The sequence below is a fragment of the Agelaius tricolor genome, unplaced genomic scaffold (assembly GCF_023055355.1).
Source record: "Agelaius tricolor isolate 1412-34295 unplaced genomic scaffold, bAgeTri1.0.p SCAF_72, whole genome shotgun sequence".
NCBI classification, from domain to species: Eukaryota; Metazoa; Chordata; class Aves; order Passeriformes; family Icteridae; genus Agelaius; species Agelaius tricolor.
Window position 1 is genome coordinate 361,150 of NW_027269332.1, and position 22,796 is coordinate 383,945.

The window sequence follows — 22,796 nt, forward strand, 5'->3', positions numbered from 1 at the left end:
TTATTTGTCATGGAACTGCAAATTCAATTTGAAGAACAGGGATCTCTTTGACAGGACCTTTAAGGAATACCATCATTTTTCTACAATTTGTTCCAATTAACTGTTTGACGTTTCTTTTCCTCTCATCCCCTTTTTAATCATCTTGTCTTTTACCATTTTCAAGCTATTCCAATCTTCTTCTGCTGCTTATGAAAGACAAGTCTGCCCTGATTTTACAATAATTAAGATACTTGCTCTTAAAATGACATTTTAACATGTCTGATTACTCTGAATCCCACAACACTTGCATGTCTTCCTGAAAAAATACTGTAAGAGAGCAGAACGGCCCCAGGATCCCAGCGGTACTTACTGCCAAGCCCATCAGCATGTTCTCCCCCACAGTGATCTGAATTCTCAGCCCAAAGAGGGCATTCATTCCCCTCAGCTTGAGTTTGTTCATCAGCTGTGTGTGCACTTCATACTCCATGAAGGGCAGGAGGTTGCTGATGGAGGTGGCATTCGCCTCAGCCTGAGCTTTCTTCTTCAGCCGGCACAGCCTGGAACAGGAGAGCACAGACAGAGCTCTGATGGATCTGGGGAGGCTCAGAGGGGCCACTGCAATTCCTCCTCCACTGGATAGCCTAGGGGAGCTTCTTCCCAATGCCTGGACCATCTGCAATTCCTCCTCACTGGAGAGCCTAGGGCAGTTTCTTCCCAATGCCTGGACCATCTGCAATTCCTTCCTCACTGGATAACCTAGTGCAGCTTCTTCCCAATGCCTGGACCATCTGCAATTCCCTCCTCACTGGAGAGCCTAGGGGAGCTTCTTTCCAGTTCCTGGACCATCTGCAATTCCCCCCTCACTGGATAGCCTAGGGGAGCTTCTTTCCAATGCCTGGACGATCTGCAATTCCCTCCTCACTGGAGAGCCTAGGGGAGCTTCTTTCCAATGCCTGGACCATCTGCAATTCCCTCCTCACTGGATAACCTAGGGCAGCTTCTTCCCAATGCCTGGACGATCTGCAATTCCCCCCTCACTGGATAGCCTAGGGGAGCTTCTTTCCAATGCCTGGACGATCTGCAATTCCCTCCTCACTGGAGAGCCTAGGGGAGCTTCTTTCCAATGCCTGGACCATCTGCAATTCCCTCCTCACTGCATAACCTAGGGCAGCTTCTTCCCAATGCCTGGACCATCTGCAATTCCCTCCTCACTGCATAACCTAGGGCAGCTTCTTCCCAATTCCTCTGATTGCTGCAGCAGTACAATAACATGCCAGCTCTTTACAAGAACTCCTTGAGACAGTGCCATCTGAAAATTTCTATTTTCAGCTTTTCTTCTAGTAAGAGCTCCCATGCAAACATCTGCTTCTCTTGCTGCAAGCCTCAAACATTTCAGGCACAAGTACAGAAAATTGCTACTGTAATTTCTAGTGGTAGAACTTTTAAGATTCCTATTAATACAGTTATTCAAGACACACATTGGAAGGAAGAAAAAAATCCCAAAACCAAACCAGATCCAAGTGCCCTCACAGCTAAAGCATTAGTTATATTGATCTGAAAGTAACAAAGCAGATCATAGCAATCCCATCTGTGACTATATGTTAATCATCTTCCCCTCTTTGGGTTTAGTCCTACAAGCTGAAATTCACACCAGGGCAGTGATACTTTCAGAGAGAAATGTTATTTAAGAACACATGACAATTGTATGTTCTATAAGGTTTGATGACACGTTGGATCTTAGCAACAGGAATTCTTTCAGAGGTCTCCAAAACTTTACTAGACTAAGGAAGTATTTAGACAGATACCTGGCTTGAATAAGACATCCCTTCCCAACAACTATTGCCTCTACAGGAAGGTCAATTGTGGTGAAAAGGACATCAGGAACTTTTTGCTTCCTGCAGTTGTAACAGTAAGTGAGGTGAGCAGGAAAGGGCATGTTCAATTCATCATATGGGATATGGCAAAATCCACAACCTGGTGGTGAAGCTTCTTCAATCCTAAAAATACATTATGGAGAGAAAGCTTAAAACATCTGCATCTTGTTAACCATGCTCAGAAAGTGCACATGTGAATAAACACCTACAGAGACCCACTCAAATCATCCACCACAACTGAACTCTGCTCCATTACACCAGTGTGACAAGTATTACAGTAAACCAACCACAAGAAGGAAAGGCTGCACACTGCTTGCTAAAATGCCATCAATAAACTTGCATTGAAACTTCTTATGCAGGGATTGAGAAAAAGGACATTCAGTGACCAGCAATTCATAAAAACCTGTAACATCACTGAACTGGCTTGAAGCAGTGTAGCTTCCAAATATAATCCATGATACAACAGTTGCACACAGAATTTGCTGTACCAAACACACCAAAAATTCTCTTTTTCTTATTGTGCCCAAAACCCCATAAGAGCAGAATACAAACAACAATCCAATCATCCTTCTGAGAAGCAGCACAATAAGGTAAAATGAATTATTTCCTTATAACACAGTCTCTCCCCCCCATGAGGAATACCCAGGAATGAGCACTATAAAAATATGAACAGGGAAACCACAGGCCAGCTGCATCCCTGCCAATGGATTCTGCTTCACATCAACAATTCTTCTCAGGGATTTTGCAGAGGTGCTTAAGCAAGTCTGTCAGATTTGGAACATTAGTTATTATAAGACTTTGGCAAACAGATTTAGTCTTGAGCATGAGCTTTGTCTGTTTACCTGTTTTACCTCCCTCTGGCACTTCTAATCCATGCCATGACTCTTAGTAGCACCAAAATACAGGTTTTGCAAAAGTGGTATTTTCTTTATATTACAAACATGATATTTCTTTCTCTCCATCATAGTGACTACAAAACCAAGTATTTTAGTTCTGGCTACAGTTTTTAAAACTCTGTCTACACCAGAAGACAATGGTCTTCTGCTAACAAAGTAAAAGAACAATACATTCTAAATAAACCATGTTGACTGGTTTATTATGGAAAAAGCAATGCAAGTGCTAAAGTGTAATCAATAGCCTTGTTTACAACTATAATTATCCCTTGAAATATTTGATGACTATCCTGATGAATACATAATAAATTACCAATAAGCATTAATTAAACTCTTTTTCCCCAAAAATAACTTCATGGCAATGCTCATTCTTCAAATTCTATTTGCAAGAGCAGAGACAAAGGGAAACTTCATGTTTGGCCTTCAGTTTCATGATTTTGTTCATCAACTTCAACAAACACATACCTATTTTGGAAAAACCTGGCATCATATTTGTTTAATAACCAAGCTGCTTTACCTCCCACACATTAATAGTATTTAATGGAGCAGATATACACACATTACAGACACAGTCACTTTTGGCTCATCTAAGTTATCAAACATCTGTCATTTTTTATGGTGCAATACAAAATAGAGAAAAGAGACCTGAAGAGCAGCGAAGGAAAAACCCGAGTTATGGTCTGTGTTAGTAGTCAAACGTGTTACCTTATTGAGACTGTTAGAAATAAAAACAGAGTATCTAATTGGGTGCAGAGCTCCATTACTCCTGTGGTGGTTGTTGTTAGTGAAAAGCAGTAAAGTGGTTGGTCCCGCATCCTGCACTGTAACACTGTAACCTACCCTAATAGAGAAGAACTATCTTGGCTCTGAGGAAAAAAATCAACCTCTCCCTTCTCTGACCCTATGGAAAAGAAGCCAGGCTGCCATGACAACCTTTGTTCCAAACAGCCTTCCATGGTGCCATCCTGAAGGAACCTAGGGTTCAGTACAGCTGCTGTGCCAGATGCGGACAAAATACAGACCTCTTCACTATAAGAGAAAAGAACAACAACACAGTGAATTCCTACTGCTTGCTGGTGCTTTTATAGCAAATCATCAGATTCAAAGGCTACTGCAAGTCTCAGCGAGGCTCAACATCACCACTAGTTCTGTGCACTTGTGCAATTTTACCATTAGAACTCACAATCCTCTTCTGGTGTTTAAACCATAAGCATTGCCTAAGTACAAGGCCAAGGAGGATTGCACAGAAAGACTCCAGAGCTTTGCCTCATGTTACAAATGATATGGCAACAGAAAGGCTAACCAGGTTTAAGTGTGGTTTTCAGTTCTGTGCTTAACAGTGCAAAGAACTACAGCAAAACAAGTAAACATTAAAAAATAACCAAGGCATAATTTTTTACCAAAGTAAAAGAGAAGTTGAGAGCCCCAGCATCTTAATTAACATTCAATTTTCAAAATGAACTTTCAATTTCAACAACTCAACACTGACAAAGGTGCTTATGAAGGATAAGAAGTGGCAAAACAGTAAAGTTTTACTAGGAAGAATTACAAAAATGGTACATTTTTGCATGTAAAGTAAACAACCATACTTAGGATTTAGCAGAGTTCAAGCTCTCAGAACAACCACAGAGCTTTAATAATTCTCAAGCTGTTAAATAAAAAACAAACCTCTAGCATTCAGTAGAAAGTACTATATGGAAAAAAAATAGAGAAAATCTTTCCCATATTTTCTAGAATGATACACTTGGGTTTTTTTTTGTTGTTTCTTTTTCCAAAATAATTTTTCATACATAATATGTCTGGCAGACCAGCACTTACACAGGCTTGTGCTTTGAGCATGGAATAAAGCTGAACTGGCAATACAGCATAGGAATTCCAATAAATATTTTATCAATAATCAAACACTACCACATTAAATTCCTTATAGAGAAATGCAAGCATCAAATAACCCAATACCTGACTGCCTGTCTGTGCTCTCAACATTCTTTCTCCATAGTTAGGGTAGGAAAAAGAATACAAACTACTCATGCTTTTTACCAGGAGACTGACAAGCAAAGGAATAAATGCTTCATTTTGTTGTGTTCATCCCTCAGTGATGGAGTAATTGAGGAAAATATGGTAAACCAAAACTTTTCCAACTTCTCTCCTTAAAAAAGCAAATTTTTAGTGCTTTTACCTTAAAATATTTAGGCAAAATCAACTTGAAAGAAAATAAATTCAGATGTTTGAATTTGCTTGCTACTTCCCAAATGCAATTTAAAATAGTGAACCAGAGTAATTTTCTGTTTAATATCAGCAGCCAAACCTGGCTCCAGGACAAGCTTTTTTTGGGCCTGAAATGTGAAATTTTCCACTTAAGTTCTGGTCTGCCAGTTGTTATCCAATAATGAAACTTCAATACATATACTTTTAGGAACAGTCTTAATAATTTTGGTAGATTAGGTTTAGAAAGCTTAATGGATAAATTAATATTTTTACCACAAAACGAATTGTAAGCTTCAGTTTAAAATAAAAAAATTGTAACATTCATTAGAAAAAACTTAAAACCCAGATCTAAACAGATACAAAAATGCCTAATACTGAAACTTCATAATCTCATTTAAACTCTGTGAAGTAATTATAGAATAGACAGTACCAACATCTGTACTGGAATAGTTAATTTTTAATCCACTGATGATGAAATACGTTTTCTGTGGCATTTTGAAAATCAAATCATCATCATGATTTACCAAATGCTGGTTGATTCACTGTAGCCCACTACAGCATGACAACCCAATGCCTTGGCATGGGATTTTATTTCTTGTCTGATTTCTGCCCACCAGGCATCTCGTGTCTCTGGTTCATCTGAAAGACAAAGTATAAATCAGTTCACTATTCTGGACCAGGCTGACAAAAAGCTTCATGCAATTAACCTGAAAAGCTGAGGTTTTCATATGCACGTGCTTTCAATGTGGACACTTTCTTTCCTTCCTATTTATCCACTTCAAGGACACACTAACAGGACTTTTTCACTCATTATCTTGTTTCTCCCCCAGGTGAGCAGACTCTCACAGATCACTGCATTCTTGTTGTCCATACGACAGGTAACACTAAAATACTGCAGGTGCTCTTCCAGTCTCTGCCTGTTTTCAGTCCCAACCCTCAGCTTCCAACAACACCAGAGCAGTGTGTAACATCAGATACTCTGTAATGCTGAAAAACTAACAGTAATGAAACAGTATTTCTAGTAGTAAACTTATATTTTACATTGCTGTGCACTTGCTATCTCTGAAATAACCTCAATAAGTTTTCCTACTGGAAGCAGTTCTCTCTGTTAACCAGACTTTGAAAATATTTGTTCCAAGCTGTACCATTAATCAAGCAGACAGTTCTGTGGCACTTCTAGCTGTGAGAAGCCATAAGGATTTGAAACTACTTCTACATTTACAAGGTGAAGAAATACAGGATGCTTGCTGTCAGTGCTTTTTGAGTCAGTATCCTGGAAACTGCACCTTCCCTCCATGCCCATGAATGGATTTGAATTACCTTTATTGTCCCCAAGGTTACATGTTAAATATATCCTGCCTGCTTTTCTTGAAAACTACAAGATACAAAAATACAAGAGTGTGCTGCTAGAGTAAGTTCATGCAGTCCATTAATTTTTTAACTGCTCAGCAATTAATTCCCACAACTAAAGCTCTTGTCTTACAAGCTCTTTACACATGGAGCCAACAAATACTGAATTTACAACTAGAATTTGTCAGATGTTTCTTCTCTCAAAACTTACCTGCTGCAATGAATGTAGTTAGCAACTGTGTTAATTGTTGATACAAAAAGGGAAAACCAGTAACAATCACTGCCAAGGGTTCTGAGTAGAGAGATTCTTACGGAATTTCTCTGAAATTAACTGAGCTTGGCACAGATACAAACTTCTGGCTACTGAGTTCTCCTTGCTGAATCATAATTTAAATATCAAAGTCAAAACCTGGAATTTATTTGGAACCAATTTTGTACTACCAGGAATATTTACCAACACAGTGTATGATAACCACATTATCATACACTTGCTTCTCTGACAACATGACAAACAAAAATGCAAGATGCAGATATACACAATTTAAAAGTTATTGAAACAGAAATATTGTAAAGCAAGATGTATTCATTCATGACTTTACCTCAACTTTGCATTTAGACCTGGGCTCTAATTTTTCTAAACTGAACTATTGATTATTTTCTAATTCCAAGGAAGAGCAGAGGTCTGTATATTCAATTATACCTAACTTTGGATGGCATTGCTTGTGTAACTCACAGCATTACACTGACCAGCAGCAGCCTGGGAGCTCAGACTAAAGTTTATTCAGCCTTTGCTTTAAGAAACAAACACTGAACAGAAAAAACCTTACAGTGAGAGTTCTTAGGAATGTTCTCTGCAAGGAACAAAAAAATATACACGTCAGGACACAAAGCAAGGGATTTCCATGAACTGCATCAATCATGTTCTGTAATCCAAGGTCACTTTAGCAGGTTTCAGTGCACTACTGGCAGACTCCTGAGGGGCTGCACTTCACTCTCAGGGTGAAAAAACTGTTTAAATCCTCTCAGGGACTGGGCCAATAAATGCTTAAGATGATACTCAACAATCCTGACTCAGATTCCTGGAGCACCTGCTCTTCCCAGCTTTGGAATTCCTGAGATTCCTACAGAAATAATCCAGCACACACAGGGCTGGAGCTCCCCAGCTCAGCTGTCAGGACCACCTGTGGTGCAGAAAATGGGAGATGCCTTCTCTCTGCAGGTACCCCTCTGGACAGAGGCTGCTCTGATGCCAGCAGGGAAAGCAGCAGGGCTGGCTGAACCAAGGGATGATCTCTGGAAAGGGATTGTAAGGCCAGGCCACAACATCTGACAAATTCAGAGTGCATGGAGGATGTGAGAGCACAAGCACATTCTGTGTCAAAGCTCTTTTTAACTCTTTTTGGTGACATGGACATGGATCTTGGCAGCAGTTCCTCCTCTCCCCTCCAGTCATGGGCCAGAGATTGTTTTGATAAGCAATGTGTTTCTCCTTATACATGAAAAGTGTAAGTAGCAGCAAAAGTGGTTCTCTGACCATGCAGAAAAACACCTGCTCAATGAGACAGGGTCACAGGCAGCTGGCTATAAACACTGCCTACACAGACACACAAATTCTTGTACTTCACAGAAAAACACCTGCAAAGAAGAAATGCCCTTTTTTCTAGACAAAAAAGTGCCAATTTTCAAAACTATGACTTTTTACACCTTTTGGTTCCATCTGGTACAAACTGCTTCTACTTATCACCAGTGGCATTCAAAGTCAAAGTGCAACAAAATGTGAAGTCATGATGAGGACTTGAGAGTAACAACAGGTGAAGTGACTGAGGATGAACACCAAGTGCTGTGAAATAAAGGAAAGAGTGATAAAGACAAGAATGACATTGAAAAGGAATGTAGCCACAGTGAAAACTGAAATGGAATGAGATGTTGAAAGGAAATAGGGATCCTTAAAGTGAACATAAAAGCTAGAAATAGTGACGGGTCCCAAATTCTATGCAAACATTTAGCTTTCCTCCACAAAAAACTATAGTTTAAATTATTGAACTTAAGAGACTTAATTTTCTTACCTAACATCTACAAGGACACCTTACCATTATGGCAAACAGACTGCTGTGAAGTTGCTCAACACTGTGTCTTGCTAAAACAACATTTAACCCTTTATTCTAAGAATCTGTTCAATATCCTCACTAACAAAACTATTAACTACAGAAATATAATGGATCATTTTCATTCTTTTGAGAGGTAAGAAGCATTGTCTTTAGTGTTAACAGGATCAGTCCCAATATCTTTCAAAGAATCCAACAATTTCTTATCGTACAAGAACAAATATTTCTATAAGAGTCATGCAGAAACAATTGTTGTAAAGAAGACTGTGACCTCTGCTTAAGATATTTGACTATTTTTTCTTCCAGAAAGAGGCCAAAAAATAATTCTTATCTTTATATATAAATACTGTACATTCAGTTTACATAACTTACCTTTGCGTATTAAAACACAAAATAATTGTCTACAATTAAAATCAAACACCATGACATCGCAATAATAGGTTGATACGAAACACTGAATGCAGTGCAATGTGTAGCATTCATATTCTTCTGACAAATATTTTCACAAGCAGCCTTTTTTGACACATGAGCCACACAATTTCACATGGGGATGCTGTCGGAGCAGTTACAAGTTTAGTAAAGCTAAGGATTCCGATAAACAATCAGAGGAGTTAGGGAAGCAGGATGGCATGTGTCCAGCACACTCCATGGAGTGCCTGTTGGTTGTTTGGCTGAGGCAAAAGCTCAAGAGCCGAGGGTTTGCAAAGCAGATTCAGCAGACAGGAGCCAGAAACGGTGGGTACTTTGGCGCATGCTTGGATCAGGTGACAGTACAGACTGAAAACTATGGCAGCTCACTGAAATGGTTACAGAAAGTAATGGCCCTGGATTCTAGGTGGAAGCAAGAAGGCAAGCATACAGAGCACTCAGTCACAAGCTTTTCTAGCAAATGTACCCAGTCCTTTGGACCAAGGGTTCTCTACAACTTGAAGCAGAAAGGTTTGCAGGAAATTCCACTGCTAATTATGTCCCCTTTGTGGGAAACCAAAGGCTGAACACTAAACTTACTGCATTAATGTTTCCAAATTGGCAGGACATTTATAACCAAGTGGAAGCAAAGCACACTGTTTCTATGGTTGAGGACTTGAGAAACAATGCTGTCAAAAGTACAGTGTTCTATAAAAATCGTGCCTACTCAAGCCTCCTCCAACTGCAACTTTCCAAACAGATTTCATTCAGCAGTTTTACAACCAGCACTTCTGTGCCTGGAATGTTCTTTGAGCTAACTCTATCCACCATCAAGTCACCCATCGCCCTTAGAATACAAGCTTGAGCTGCCCTATCCAGGGGACAATATCCTCTATATATCTTCCACCTAGACACTACCACTTTCTGATTCAGAAGTTTTCCCAAGTTATCTGCTAGAGGTTCACTTGCACAGGTTCTTTCAAGATTTAGCCAGAAGCAGCATTTTGCTGGTCCATATAGATTTTTGAAACTGAAGACAGATTAAGAAGAATGGCCTCTTGATGACACTGTTCATACCCAAGAGCTGCTGTATCCTTAAAGCTGAATCCTTAGACAGCCTGAGGAAATTGCTCCAAAGTAGGGACTGTCTGATTCATTTCAACCAATTTTACATTGTTTCATTTAGGAAATATTTACATGTATAACACAATACTCTCACAGGAGGAGGACAACAATCTGAGGAAAATTTTCACCATCTATAAATGAGTCATTGTTCTGTTGTTTCAAAAATGGCAATGGAGGTGAATATTCTTTCAAACTCAATCTCTGAATCTTTCACTAGGCAAAGCCATTATCCACACATTCAATATTCCCTGATTTTTACATCATCTTAATTAAAAACCTACTAACAGCTTATCAGAAAGATGTGTGGTATTTTTCTGTAGCTTTGGCTGGTTGGGTTTTTTAACAACCCAGACAGACACCTTTTAACAGACACCTTTGTTAGGTTTATAAGGAACCTTCTCTGGACCTTGAAGTTTTATTTAATCCTTTCTGGTTATCCCATTAACAGTGACATTATCAATTTTGTAAAACATTTAACAACTAAATAACTGTACTGAAACACAAATCCTCTGGTCTGTAAAGATTGCCACAAAATTCAGGTAGCAAATAATTATATCTACAGCAGATTAACCTAAAACTTTCAAAGCAGTTTCCAAGCCACTCCATCCTTGTTTAGAAATACTACTCCCCATATTCATCTTTAAGACTAAAAGATGTACAAATGAAAACTTTGTTATAGCAAGCAAAAGAAGTAGATTGTAGGGATACATCAAAGGAAAACTAGAATACACTAAACTAGCAGGAAATAGTGTAACCACACCCAAAGGGAGCAGGCACTTGCGCTTACAAAGGTAAACTCCACATAAAACCTCCAGCCTGCAAAATGCTCCTGATAGCCAGGGCTCCTCTGCCAGATGGAGTCAGAGCAGCACACACCTCACCTCTCAAACCCACACTGCTGAGTGAGAAAAACAGGGCTTGAAAGGAAGGAATTCCTCAATTACTCAGAGACAATTTTAAGAACACTCAGATTACAACTGCATTTACAGGATGAGACCTGGGCTGGCTGGTTAAACACAAACCCCTCCACATGCAGGGCAGTTTTCTACTGGGTCAGTCAGGCCACATCCCTACATGAGCACCAAGACTCCAAGAGAAACCAGACACAAAATTCCATTTGTCATTCCTTTCTGTGGCAGCTCACTGTTGGGGAGTGATAGCATTAATCCAAAATATACTCCAAGATGGAGAAGCAGAAGGGTTGTTCCACTTATGGCTTAATACAGCCACAACAGTGGCTGTAACTTTTAATTGTAGATGGAAGTCTGATAGGAAGAGCACAAGCTGAAAAATGTATCATCTAAAGAAAAGAAATCTTGTAATAATGTGAAAGCAGCAGTAATAATTTAGTGCAGACCTAAAAGAAAAGAAACCACCATGTGATACAACTTCAATAAAATGAAAAATATAATGTCAAAATATAAGGCATTTGAAGAAAAAAATATATTCAGAATATATTAAAAATTAAACAAACATATATTAAAAATTAAAATACTTTAAAATGAAGGTTTAAATTGCATCATACTTAGGATTATAAAAGCTCAAAAATACTGCCCAGAAATTAGAAAACATGAAATATGGGAAATAAATTTGCATAAATATGTGCCTTTGTTACTCCAGCTTTTAGTGATTTTTTCAGTCACTCATCCTAGAATGGTGACTCAGCAGGTAATAAAGAAACTATTTATTCTATTCTGTGTCTCTGTTGCTTTGTCACCTTGGCACAATCAGTACAACCTATTTTAAAACATGAGCAATCTTCAAAGAAAAGCTTCAAATGACTACAACCAGGGGCTGTTACCCAGAGCTGGGGACTCTGTGCTGTAACAAGACAGGGCTTTCTAAACCCCATTTTATCTCTTTATTGCTGCAGGAGGGGATGGCATCAGCTGCTATGCAATGACACAGTCTCTGAGTTTCCTATTCCTTGTCTGCACTCCTCAGGCATGCAGAACCTCTGCATTCATTATTTCTGTGCACTCACAACTGTTCCATCTGTTTTAAGACGAACTAGGCAGAGAAGCCTCTTTGAACTTCTGGATGCAAGGAGACTTAAAAAGAAAATCTCTTGTGCCTCATATTTATTATCCATTGACATTTATCAGTTATTGCTGTAGAACTTGTGCTCTCTGCCTGTGTATCCTCCTACAAAACCCCAGCAGACATTTTACAAGGCCACGTTTAGCTAGTAATTATGTAGCAGTTAGGAAGGTGCTGGCTCAACCAGAATCATTCTGGTTCTCTTCTAACAATAACACATTTTGAGCCAGGCAGATAGTTCTACAACTGTGTGTTTGCAACCACAGAAGCAAATACCAGAAGGCTGAAAAAACTCAATGCAATCCATGAAGGAAATTTTATGAAACCAATCGTTTTAGTCAAGCCCTGCATTTTGAAATTAGGACAAGTTATGTGCAAAAATGCAATTTTTGCCAGACCAAGGTTTCTCTCTCGTGTACTACCAATTCAAAACCAAAGTGTAGTTGTGCAATAAGCAATGGCTTTTTTGGAGCACTCGTGCAAAAAAAAAAAAAAAAAGTTTCTATTGGCTTTCACACCATTAGCCAGAATTTAGGGAGAGTTTTAAAGCAGTATGAAATAGCATTACTCAGGTAGGCAAAGAATTCTAAACAAGGATTTGAAATGCCAAGTTTATTTCTGAATCTCTAACAGAACATGTGAATACTGTTCTGTGCTCGGTGACCACCCTTTCTTCAGTTACACAAGTACCTACTTAGAATTCTCAAAAAAAAAAAGCACAGTCCCAATGAAAATGATTTCATTAACATAAGGGTGTATCTGCTTCCAGAAATAACATTCAAGCACCATTCACATTAACCATAGAAATGACTTGGGAACATTCACTCCTCTGGAAAGGCTGCGGAAAACTGCAGTCAATTATTATTGGAGAACATCACACCCCTCACTCTTTTCAGGAAAAGCCTCTGACAACTGCTCTAACCTCCCATTTCCATTCAAAACACACTGATGGGCAAGAAGCCAACCTGGAAATTCTCCAAGAAAAGGCAAGAGGTCAACCTTAACATGCTGGGGCTTTTACTACTTGGTCTGAAGGATAACCACACCAGACACACACAGGCACATTCTGACATTTCCCGCTGTGCTCCCACAACTGGGCCACACCTGCACCCCAGAAAGCAGCTGGAAATGTCATTTGCACATTCTCTGTATCTCTGTGGAAGAAAAACAGTTACAGAAACAAAACATAGCCAAGCTTTCCTCGTGTGTTTCCTCATATGCAAAACTAACTCTGGAGAATTTCACACTCCAACAGTGAGACTGGATATCACACAGGGAGCTCAGGAGATGCTTAGGAAGGTTTTAACAATCTTTTTTCTTCCCATACTTCAGACTACTAGAGCTGAAGATGCACTGCTGGAGCAGCTTCCTGAATGAGGAGTGTAAAATTTCATTGTGTGGGAAACAATATGCTGGTGCTATGAACGGCCACACGGAAAAGCAGCCTCTGTTCAGCAAGTTCTTGCACTGCCTTCCTTTGTGCTCTGTGTTTAACCTCAGTGCCATCCTTTAACAAAGAGCCAGCCTCCTGCCTCGAGGATTCCTTGCATCTTTTTATCCTGAGAGTTGATTCTTTCCCAGAGTCTCTGGGGCCGTTTATCTTCCACTGTATTTATCATGTGCCCTCTTTTCTATGAATTTTTGCTCAACTCCCTACTTTCATTTTGCAAATTCATCTTCAAATCCACCTTTTTGTATTTTACAAACATTTAAACAATTCTTCATTGAACTATATGCAATTCCCAGATATTTAAGCAGCTTCTTTTCCATTCATGAAATAGTCTTTACTTCCATGTTTGATTTCCAAGCACCTTCAAATCTCTGACATTCCCCTACCACTGGATGCTCCAGCTGTATCTTACATACAATTAAATCATTGGCAAGACAAATTAAAAAACAAAAAAAAAAGAAGTATCCTTCTGCAGTACACAGTTACTAAGCAGGCTGAAACGAAGCCTGAGTGTTTTCCAAAAGGAAAATAATGTTATCCCTCTTGTGGCTGTGACAGCATTCTCTGTCCAGCAGCACACCTGGCCCGGCAGGAACAGGAGTGCAACCTGCTCATCCCAAAGCAGCAGGGCCAACCTGCTCTGCTCCTGACACCAGGGCTACACAAACACTGCCAGCTCTCAGCAGGGATCACTCCACAGCTACTCCTTGCTTTACACCTCTCTACTCCAACCAACACCTCCGGGGAAAATGCTTTATATCCATAGAAATGCACATTCATTTTCCTGTGACCTCTAAAAAATTCAGACAACACTTCTGGATATTCTGCCAAGAACTGAATTCCTGACTTGCGCTTGGCTTCTAATCTTACACTGTGGATCACTTTCTAGCCTAGCTCAAGGCAAGTTTAGTGTCAGTACATAAATTCATTTAGTCCATTATTCTAACAAAATTCTTTCAATAAAAACATCCCACTAAACAATCTGGAAGAAGCAACAATGAATTCCAACTTTTCAAGGTTGCACACAATACACAAAAATTTCAACATATTTTTAACACCTTGGATCAGACTATGCCATACCAGTCACAGACCTGAGAATTTGACAATATTCTTTTATATGCTGAAAGTTAATTTTAAAAGATTATCACTTTAGAACAAGCAAAAAAAAACAAAATCAGAAAAGCTCAATCATAATTTTAAAGGATGCTTACTGTAAAAAGAACAATTAAAATGAGCCAATAGTTTTAAGCTCTCCCTACTTTTGAACAATTTGCAGAATGAAAAATACCTGGTTTTAGATAACTGCATGTTTAAACTGAATTTTAGAGCATGATACAGAGCTGCATGGCAAGAGCGAATTACCAAGAAGGAAAGTGTGTGGGGGAAGCAAGCCCTCAGAGGTCAGCTCTGTACCTTTTTATGGTGCCAGCTTTATAAATGCCACAGTCTGACAAGTCTACTGGCTTGGATGTTCTGTGCAGGAAGTTATTCCTGCCCCTCTGCCACACCATGCCATCTTCCCACAGGGAAAACATGACAGAGAGAAACCTCCACTGCATCTAGACTGCACCAACTCATCCATTCCTTCTACAGCTGTATAAGGAAGTTACACACTGTGATTACTAAAACTGCATAAAAATGAAGGATAATGGGGCTTTTTTCGAGCTGGGTAATGAAGTGATTAAAAAGTTCAAATAATTATGTTTAGAGTCCTGTAACGGGCTGCATTCTACAATACAAGATTTATGAACCAACAAATCCTGGGCTACATACTACCCTTCTCTTTAAACTGATAGTCCTCTGTCCTCTATTTTTCCTGGATATTTTTTAGATCTATTATTATCTATAATACAACTATTATTTTAGAGCTAGTATTAAGAACAAACATTCATTGATGTCCTGAAATTAACAGGAGGAAAGCCTTTGTTGAAGAAAGTGCAAGCCCATGCAAAACAACAAAACTAACCAAGAGTCCCCCCAAATCAAACCAATAGGCCAAAATAAACACCCAAAAACTCATTACACAAAAAAACCCCAAACCAAAAAAAAAAAAAAAAAAATCACACCTGACATGATCCCAACTGTGCAAGGAAGGATCCATTCTCTTATCCTAAATTACTTCCTTCATGGATGCTGAGCTGAACGTGACTATTAAATAAACATCTGAACATTCAGCTTTCCAGATGGATATTAAATTATTCTTAGCAATACTATTTTATACTAAAACAATATTTTGCAATTTTAAAGAAAGTCTTTAACAGCATGAAAACATGACATTTAGGCATTTGATGATTAAATAGATTTAAATTTGAGGCATTAACCTAAACATCCTAGAGCATTTCTAATAACTTCACTGAGCTGCCATAATTTCTGTCAGCATATGTAGTACTGAATGACTAATAAAATACCTGAATTGAAACTATTCCAGTCTAGCAGTTTGTATGATCTTGTGTTACCCATAATTCCGACAAAGGCTGAGTTCAAAACAGCAAATTAGTAGATCAGTTATAGCAGCAGAATAGTGAAAAAACTACCAACAAGAACACAATTGACAACACCACTCCACAGGAACTGGAAAGACACAGACAGCAGAGTTAATCAGAGGCTGAAATAGAAAGGGAAAAAGGAGCATGCTAGAGCAGTCTGGCACTAGTGACCAACGTGGGTAGTATCTGCAGTTTGGTCCTACTGGCAAGCTCTTAATCCACCTGCAAATGTTCTCTCCTCTCCCACCTTCTCCTGATTCATTATTTTGCCAGTTTGTTTGCTTCCTTTAATATTTTACAGACTTATTTGACTCAAATGCTTCACAATCATAACTATATCAGAATTTTTTCCTACTCCTCCACCTTCCCTCCCACAGCCACGTGCCTTCATTCCCCTTTTGTTCCTGCTGTTTTGCAATGTGAGTTCCAAGGATCATGCATTTTACATTCACTTGTCAGGAGCAATGTGCAAGTCTCACAGAAACACTGCAGCTCTGCAAACACACATCTCTTCTTGCCTTATGGCTTATACTGCTTCCAGTCAGCTGGTAAAAAGGAAGGAGTGCATAATACAAGAAATCAGTTTTTAAAACTTCTGAGCAAAATTGATTTTTTTTAATATTCTGTCTGTATCTATCGCACAGTAAATTTTACACATAAGAGACCGGTATCAGAAATCTGTTGAAAGCACAAAATCATAAAATAACTTTGTGGCAAAGAAAGACTCACGTATTAATTATATTCTGACATTTCTTTTAATCTCCACTGCGTAAATAGATCTTAGAATAGGAAAACAAAAGAGCAACATTGTGTACTAATACACTTGAAAAACATCCCTTAAACAAGGAGGATCTAATTCAAATTAAGTCTTGGATTTAATTACATGTTGCCAGTTTACTGAATCTTTAGATCAGCAACAATCTGATCTACCTGCCTGGAGAATTGCTTGCCTTGGGCCATAGGAAGAAAAGGAAAAGATTAGGTTTTCTGTACTTGTTTTTAAGGATGTATTTGCATAAACTTCTTTTTATTACTCCTGACTAGTGCATGCAAAACCACTGCAGGTGCTATTTTTCCTCTCCTCTGCATTTTTAAGTGCACTGTCAACTCCAGCTTTTTGCAAAGCATTCCTCATCTGGACTCAGTAACTAAACCAACCAAGTCTTGAGAGCCAAAAGTCACTCAGTTCTAACATTAGAACTAGGACATGCAAACCCCATGAGTTCCTGTGCTGGGGATCCCAGGAAAAGAATACATAAAAATCTTGAAGTACTGTTCAGTAAAGACTTTTAAGAACAGAAACAAAACTGTAAAGGTGAAAAACCACGTTGTGAGTTGTAGCCATTAGTCCTTAAAGATTTCAAGGAGCTGAAAATGGGAAAAGATTCATAGTTAAGATCAAGCATTTAATCGCATTTTTGTTTGAATGGAAAAACTTGCATAGAGTTTTAATCACAAAAAGCAGCAAAAAATTAATTAATCCCTCAATAATTCAAAGCTAGCTTTCAGTGCAGAGTTACTGATTCCAAGCATTGTTGTTATTACTAGCTTAATTTGCTGAAAGGTTTCTCACCAAAACCACAACCTTTGAGTAACTCATTTTCCGAGCCTCAATGGCTCCCTGCAATGCCCAGCTGGAACAGATCTGTCCCTCCCCAAGGTGCCACCGGGCAGGGAGGCAGGCTGTGCCAGTTTGGCTGTGCCCAGCTGGAACAGATCTGTCCCTCCCCAAGGTGCCACCGGGCAGCGAGGCAGGCTGTGCCAGGCAGGTGTTCCTGCGCTCCCGTGCTGCGTTCCCGCATTCCCGTGCGGACGTACCGGGGTTGTGGATGCGATCCAGGAGCTTCACGGAGCGCGCGCTGACGACGCCCCCGACGTGGAGCAGGAAGCCGGGTGGGAAGGTGGTCAGGGTGAAGAAGGGGAATTCCTGTGGGCACAAGAACCAGCATTAGTGCAGAGCTGAGCAGGGCCTCGGCGGGGCAGCAACATGCACCGAGCTCTCGCTGCCCTGGATGCCAGCACTGCGGCGCCCTGGGCAGAGGCACCCCCAGAGCCACGCGTGCCCACAGCCCCAGGAAAGCACAGGTTCCACACACTCAGTACTTTTCCCCCACAGAGTTGTTTCTCAGCACAACAGTGATAAAAAACCAAAACTTTACATATTTTTAGATTAATAAAATCTCTATTGATCCACTTTTACCATGGCTGCTAAACACCAGAATTCTTTCATTAGCTGATAAAAAAATAAAATTTTTCTCCATTTTTAGGTGTTCTCATTACAACTGACTGCAATTTGATTCTGAAGCACAGGGTGGAACAAACTGTAATCCTGCAAGAATGAGGACGGTCTGATTACAGGAAAACATACCTAAAAATATCAAAGGACTGCTCTGCTAGTAAACTCTAAATATAACAAGTAAATATACATCTTTCAAAATAAAGCTCCGGTCTTGAAACACAACTGTAAATTCTTAAACTAAAACAATTCGCTTCCAGTTAATAAGTAAAATAAAGACTTAACTTTCAGTAACTACTCCAGCTTTTAATTCATAAAAAGGGCAAAGTAAGTAATAATGGCAATTTTTCAAGACTCATTTGATGAAATAAAAGTCATATTCAAAAAACTGAGCCCAAACCCAGATTTTAATTGCTCCAGAGACGTTCTGTGATATGTCTGATATATCCATAATAGCACACTTATGGGGGAAAGGCAATAATTCGTGTTCAGCAATTCTAAATGCAGAAAGCAAAGAAAAAGAAAAATCATGCAATCATGTTTTGTATAATAGTAACTGATTAAATGGAACAAATAAACACCGTATTTTTATATGAGAGAAAGTAGAGGATAGATTCCTTTCTCACATACTTGGAAAGAGTACAGTTCAACCAAGCTTCTACCTGAACAGCACACATGCTGCAGATTCAGCGAGGATCAGGCTCTTCCAGCAATACATGGCATGAAAAATTAGCTTAAACAAGAGCCCAACATAGGTTTAAGAATTAATACTTCAGGATTCTTGCCACCCTTCTAATAGAAACTCTTAGAACTTTTAAAAGCTCCTACAAACTTCAAGTTTTCTGGATTTTCATTTGGCTTAAACTTTCAAAATTAGGAGGCAAACCTTTAAATCAGTGACCATAGTATCAATAACCAGAAGAAAAAGAAGAACAATCCCAAAAGCCAAACCCTGCAGTTCTGCCGTATGATGCAATGAAGAAGTAGGCAGATTTCACCCCAGGACTCTGCAAACCTGCTTGACCAATGGGTCTCCAGGAGCTGAGATGGATTCTAGAGAGGGATGCAGTCAAGATTTCCCCCAGAAGGTTCTAACAGATTGCAAAGTGCCTTGCAAGTTACCAGAATAGCCAAAATACTCAAATTACTTGCTTTCCCAGGACTGCAGAAATGAATAAAGGAGTTTTCTGAATGTGCCACCTTTATGAAATTCCATTAATCCTTTACTACACTTTCATTCTCTGTATACACACATTTACACCAGGCTGAAGCAGTATGGAGTGGGCAAAGGAAACAATACTCCATGCTCTAAAGCTTGAGCAAATCCATTGTTTTTTCATCTAAATGGAAATTCAGAAGTTTTTCCACTTTCTGTTCCTTTCCATAAGACTTTGTACTGCAAGTAATTTTAACATGCTCACACTTGCAGTTTGCCTCATTCCCTACACTAGAAGCCAGGCCAAACTGCAAACAACAACTTGGTTCTATCTCAGTGCATGTATCAATACTCCCAAGCCTGTATTATGACACCTGATAAAAGAAGGTGTTTATCAGGTAACTGGAGCCACAGACAAATCTGGGTAGCAGACTCACTGAACCATTCTGACAGAACTCTGTTAACAATCTCTCACTCATTCTGACACAGATGGAACTCCGTCACTTCATATGAAGACTTTTTTTTTCCTTTTTTTATTTAATTTAGAGGTTTTTAAAATGCTATTATTATCTTACTTAAATACAAGTTCCAGCCTCAATTACATGTTGTAAACTGTAAGAGTTCAAAATTACTGTGCCACCCCCCAAGGTGGCCAAACAACCTCACAGCTTTTCTTCACCTGAACTGAGGGGATGGGTGGGTAAGAAGTCACTGGAAAGAAAAGATGAAAAGATGTTCAAGTCAGGATTTCAGCCAAGCAAATCTCCCAGAAAACACATTTCCTGCAGTGCCCTTCAGAGATGAAGGCCACCAGATCCCCCTTTTGAAAAGGCAGCAGAAGAGATCACTCAAGCACTTGCAGAACGTAAAAACAGGAAGAAACCAGAATTTGTCCAGAATTTGTGGAAGTGAGACATGAAATACCACTGAGAGCAGCTTTTGGTCATTTCTACAAAAATATAGGCTAATGTTTGAGGAGTAAGATAACATCAAATTTTCCTACTGATGGAAATGCAGCATGTATTTTTTTTTAGTTAAAAATATACAGAGAGACAGCAGTGCTACAGTTACTCTTGCTATCTACAGATGTCCAGGGAATTTTTAACAGTTATTTATGTACAAGGTAACATGTACCTGAGTTTTCCACTGCTGTATTTTCTACAGGTTCATTTTCAGGGAAGAAATTGAGGAATATGACCCTTCTAACTAACTCTGTTCAGTTTGCAGTTAGGGTTATTTAAGTAATATACCAAAACCACATTTGGTTAAAACAAAGCTGTTGAGACATGCAACTAAATGAGCTGATTTTCAGGTACCTCAGCATTACCATATACCCCAATAATCTAAGACTCAAAAGAACTATTTGAGCAACCTGGTCTCACAGAATGTGTCCCTGCCCAAGGCAGGGTGGCTGGAATAAGATCATCATTAAGGTCCCACAAACTCAAAGTATTCTGGGATTTTATGATATATCTAATACATGTGAAACTGCATTATATATACTGAATTTCTTCTTTGTTTTCCTAAATACTTGCTATCCTAAGCAACCCAGACAAGTAGAGTGCACTGTTTATGTGTGTAGTACTAAAACAGACAAAATAACTTATAGATGTTATTCATTCCAGTTAACTCAGCTTCAAGGTAACCAAAAGAGGTAACCACAGCAAAACCACATCCAATATGAAATTTTCAGAAGACAGAATGAACATATTTTTATCAATTAACTGTCCACATGCTTTGCTGTTACACCATAGTTGCCATCAATAACAGATTCAACATGTCTCCATCCCATTTTACAGGATCTTTTTTCTACTAGCCAATACAAAGACCTTATCAAAATAATGTGCAAATAATTCAGGCTCTAAAAATACATTAAGGGCTCTTATCTTACTTTTTTAATTGTCTTTAAAAAGCTTCCTAAGGAAATAAAAAGATCAGCCATGGAAAGTCTAAATGCTAGCAAAATCAAAGGTAAACAGAAAAAAGGCTTGTTTTAATGCATTCCCTTCAGCCAAATAAAAAATTAAAAGCAAAAAGCCACGGATTTGTATTCATACCTAAACTAAAACATTAACTGAAATGTATCAACATGCAAAATACACCGATCTAAGAAATGCTCTTAAAACCAACAAATGTAAAAAACTCCGCATGAACAAAATCACAAAGAGCTCTGGGAAGGCTCCCGAACGCCCGTCTGTGAGGTGGTGCTTTGGAAGCCCCAGGAGCAGGGAGAGGGCTGAGGGGTCCCGTTTGTTGCCACGTACCCGCCTGGCACAGAACCGGCGGGGCGATCCTCCCTTAGCCACGGGAACACAAGAGAGGAGAGCAGAGTCAGCACTCGCTGCAGGCAGGCTCCTGTGTGTGCAAACCCCCGTCACACCCCGCACCTGCAGCGCCTCTGCTCCCAGCCAACGCGCACGGCCCGCGGCACCGGCGTCACTGACGTGTTTTATGGAAACATCCTTCCCTGAGGATCTTTCCTCCTGAGAGGCCTCAGGAGCAAAATGTAACCAATGGTTATCTGCTGCTGTGGAATGCAACAGGTGCATCTGGGATTGGGCTCATGGGGTTGTTTCTAACTAATGGCCAATCACAGCCCAGCTGTCCAGACTGTCTCAGTCACAAGCCTTTATCATCATTCCTTTTTCTATTCTTAGCCAGCCTTCTGATGAAATCCTGTCTTCTGTTCTTTTAGTACAGTTTTAATATAATATATATCATAAAATAATAAATCAAGCCTTCTGAAACATGGAGTCAACATTCTCATCTCTTCCCTCATCCTGAGACCCCTGTGAACACAACCACACTTGGGTGCAATACATTTATTTCTAGTACAAATATACTCCCATTTCTTCCCTCAATACATCTCATTATCAACATTTTGATCAAAGCAGTGTATAGTTTATAAAAAAAAGTTGCAATTACTCATTCCAAATGTAAACAATTTATTAAAACCACTATTTTCATCATATAGTCTGTTCAGTTTAATGACAGATGGCATTTTTAGTGCAATAGAGGAAAAGTTTAAATGTATAAATGCCTTTTACTGCTTGGCAAGTAGTTCAGTTTCAAGTTCCCAATTAAAGGCTACCTTCTACTCCATTGACTAGAGCACAAGGTAACAACTCCATTCCCAAAACCTGAAACTTTTCCCAAACCCAAACGGGATTTTCAGCTTGTTTAAAGCCCTGCCAGCCAATGTTCCTGAATTTGGCTTCTGTGAAAACCTTACCATCATGTCTTTACTCAAGTGTTAAACTTAACATGCATCAGTACCTTTCAGAGACCACACAATGGTAATTTCTCCCATAACTTCTTAATACCACTGGAATTACTTGAGTGCTGTGCATACTTAATTGCTCCACTTCTCCCAGGGTTTTAGTAATATATTCATATTTAAATAATTTGTGTATAAAAGGGCTATTAAACAGTCAACATTTGTACTAAGTTCACACCAAAACTAACATTTTTTCAAACAAAGTAAAAGCA

The 22,796-nt window shown here is 39.2% G+C and overlaps 1 protein-coding gene across 28 annotated transcripts in view; it reads right to left on the reverse strand.

The window, feature by feature from the left end:
* C2CD5 (C2 calcium dependent domain containing 5) overlaps positions 1-22,796 on the reverse strand; it is a 54,351-nt gene that overhangs the window by 14,534 nt on the left and 17,021 nt on the right. For 11 of the 28 annotated variants that reach the window (XM_071417980.1, XM_071417977.1, XM_071417975.1 and 8 more), the window contains 5 exons: positions 17,734-17,842; positions 5,476-5,590; positions 3,680-3,775; positions 1,785-1,976; positions 350-536 (listed from right to left, as the gene is read on the reverse strand). In XM_071417980.1, coding sequence (XP_071274081.1) covers positions 350-536; positions 1,785-1,976; positions 3,680-3,775; positions 5,476-5,590; positions 17,734-17,842 — 699 coding nt within the window. Of the gene's footprint in view, positions 1-349; positions 537-1,784; positions 1,977-3,586; positions 3,776-5,475; positions 5,591-15,837; positions 15,904-17,733; positions 17,843-21,571; positions 21,872-22,796 lie in introns of those variants that run through there. The other 17 variants (XM_071417969.1, XM_071417965.1, XM_071417970.1 and 14 more) reach the window with 5 other exon arrangements.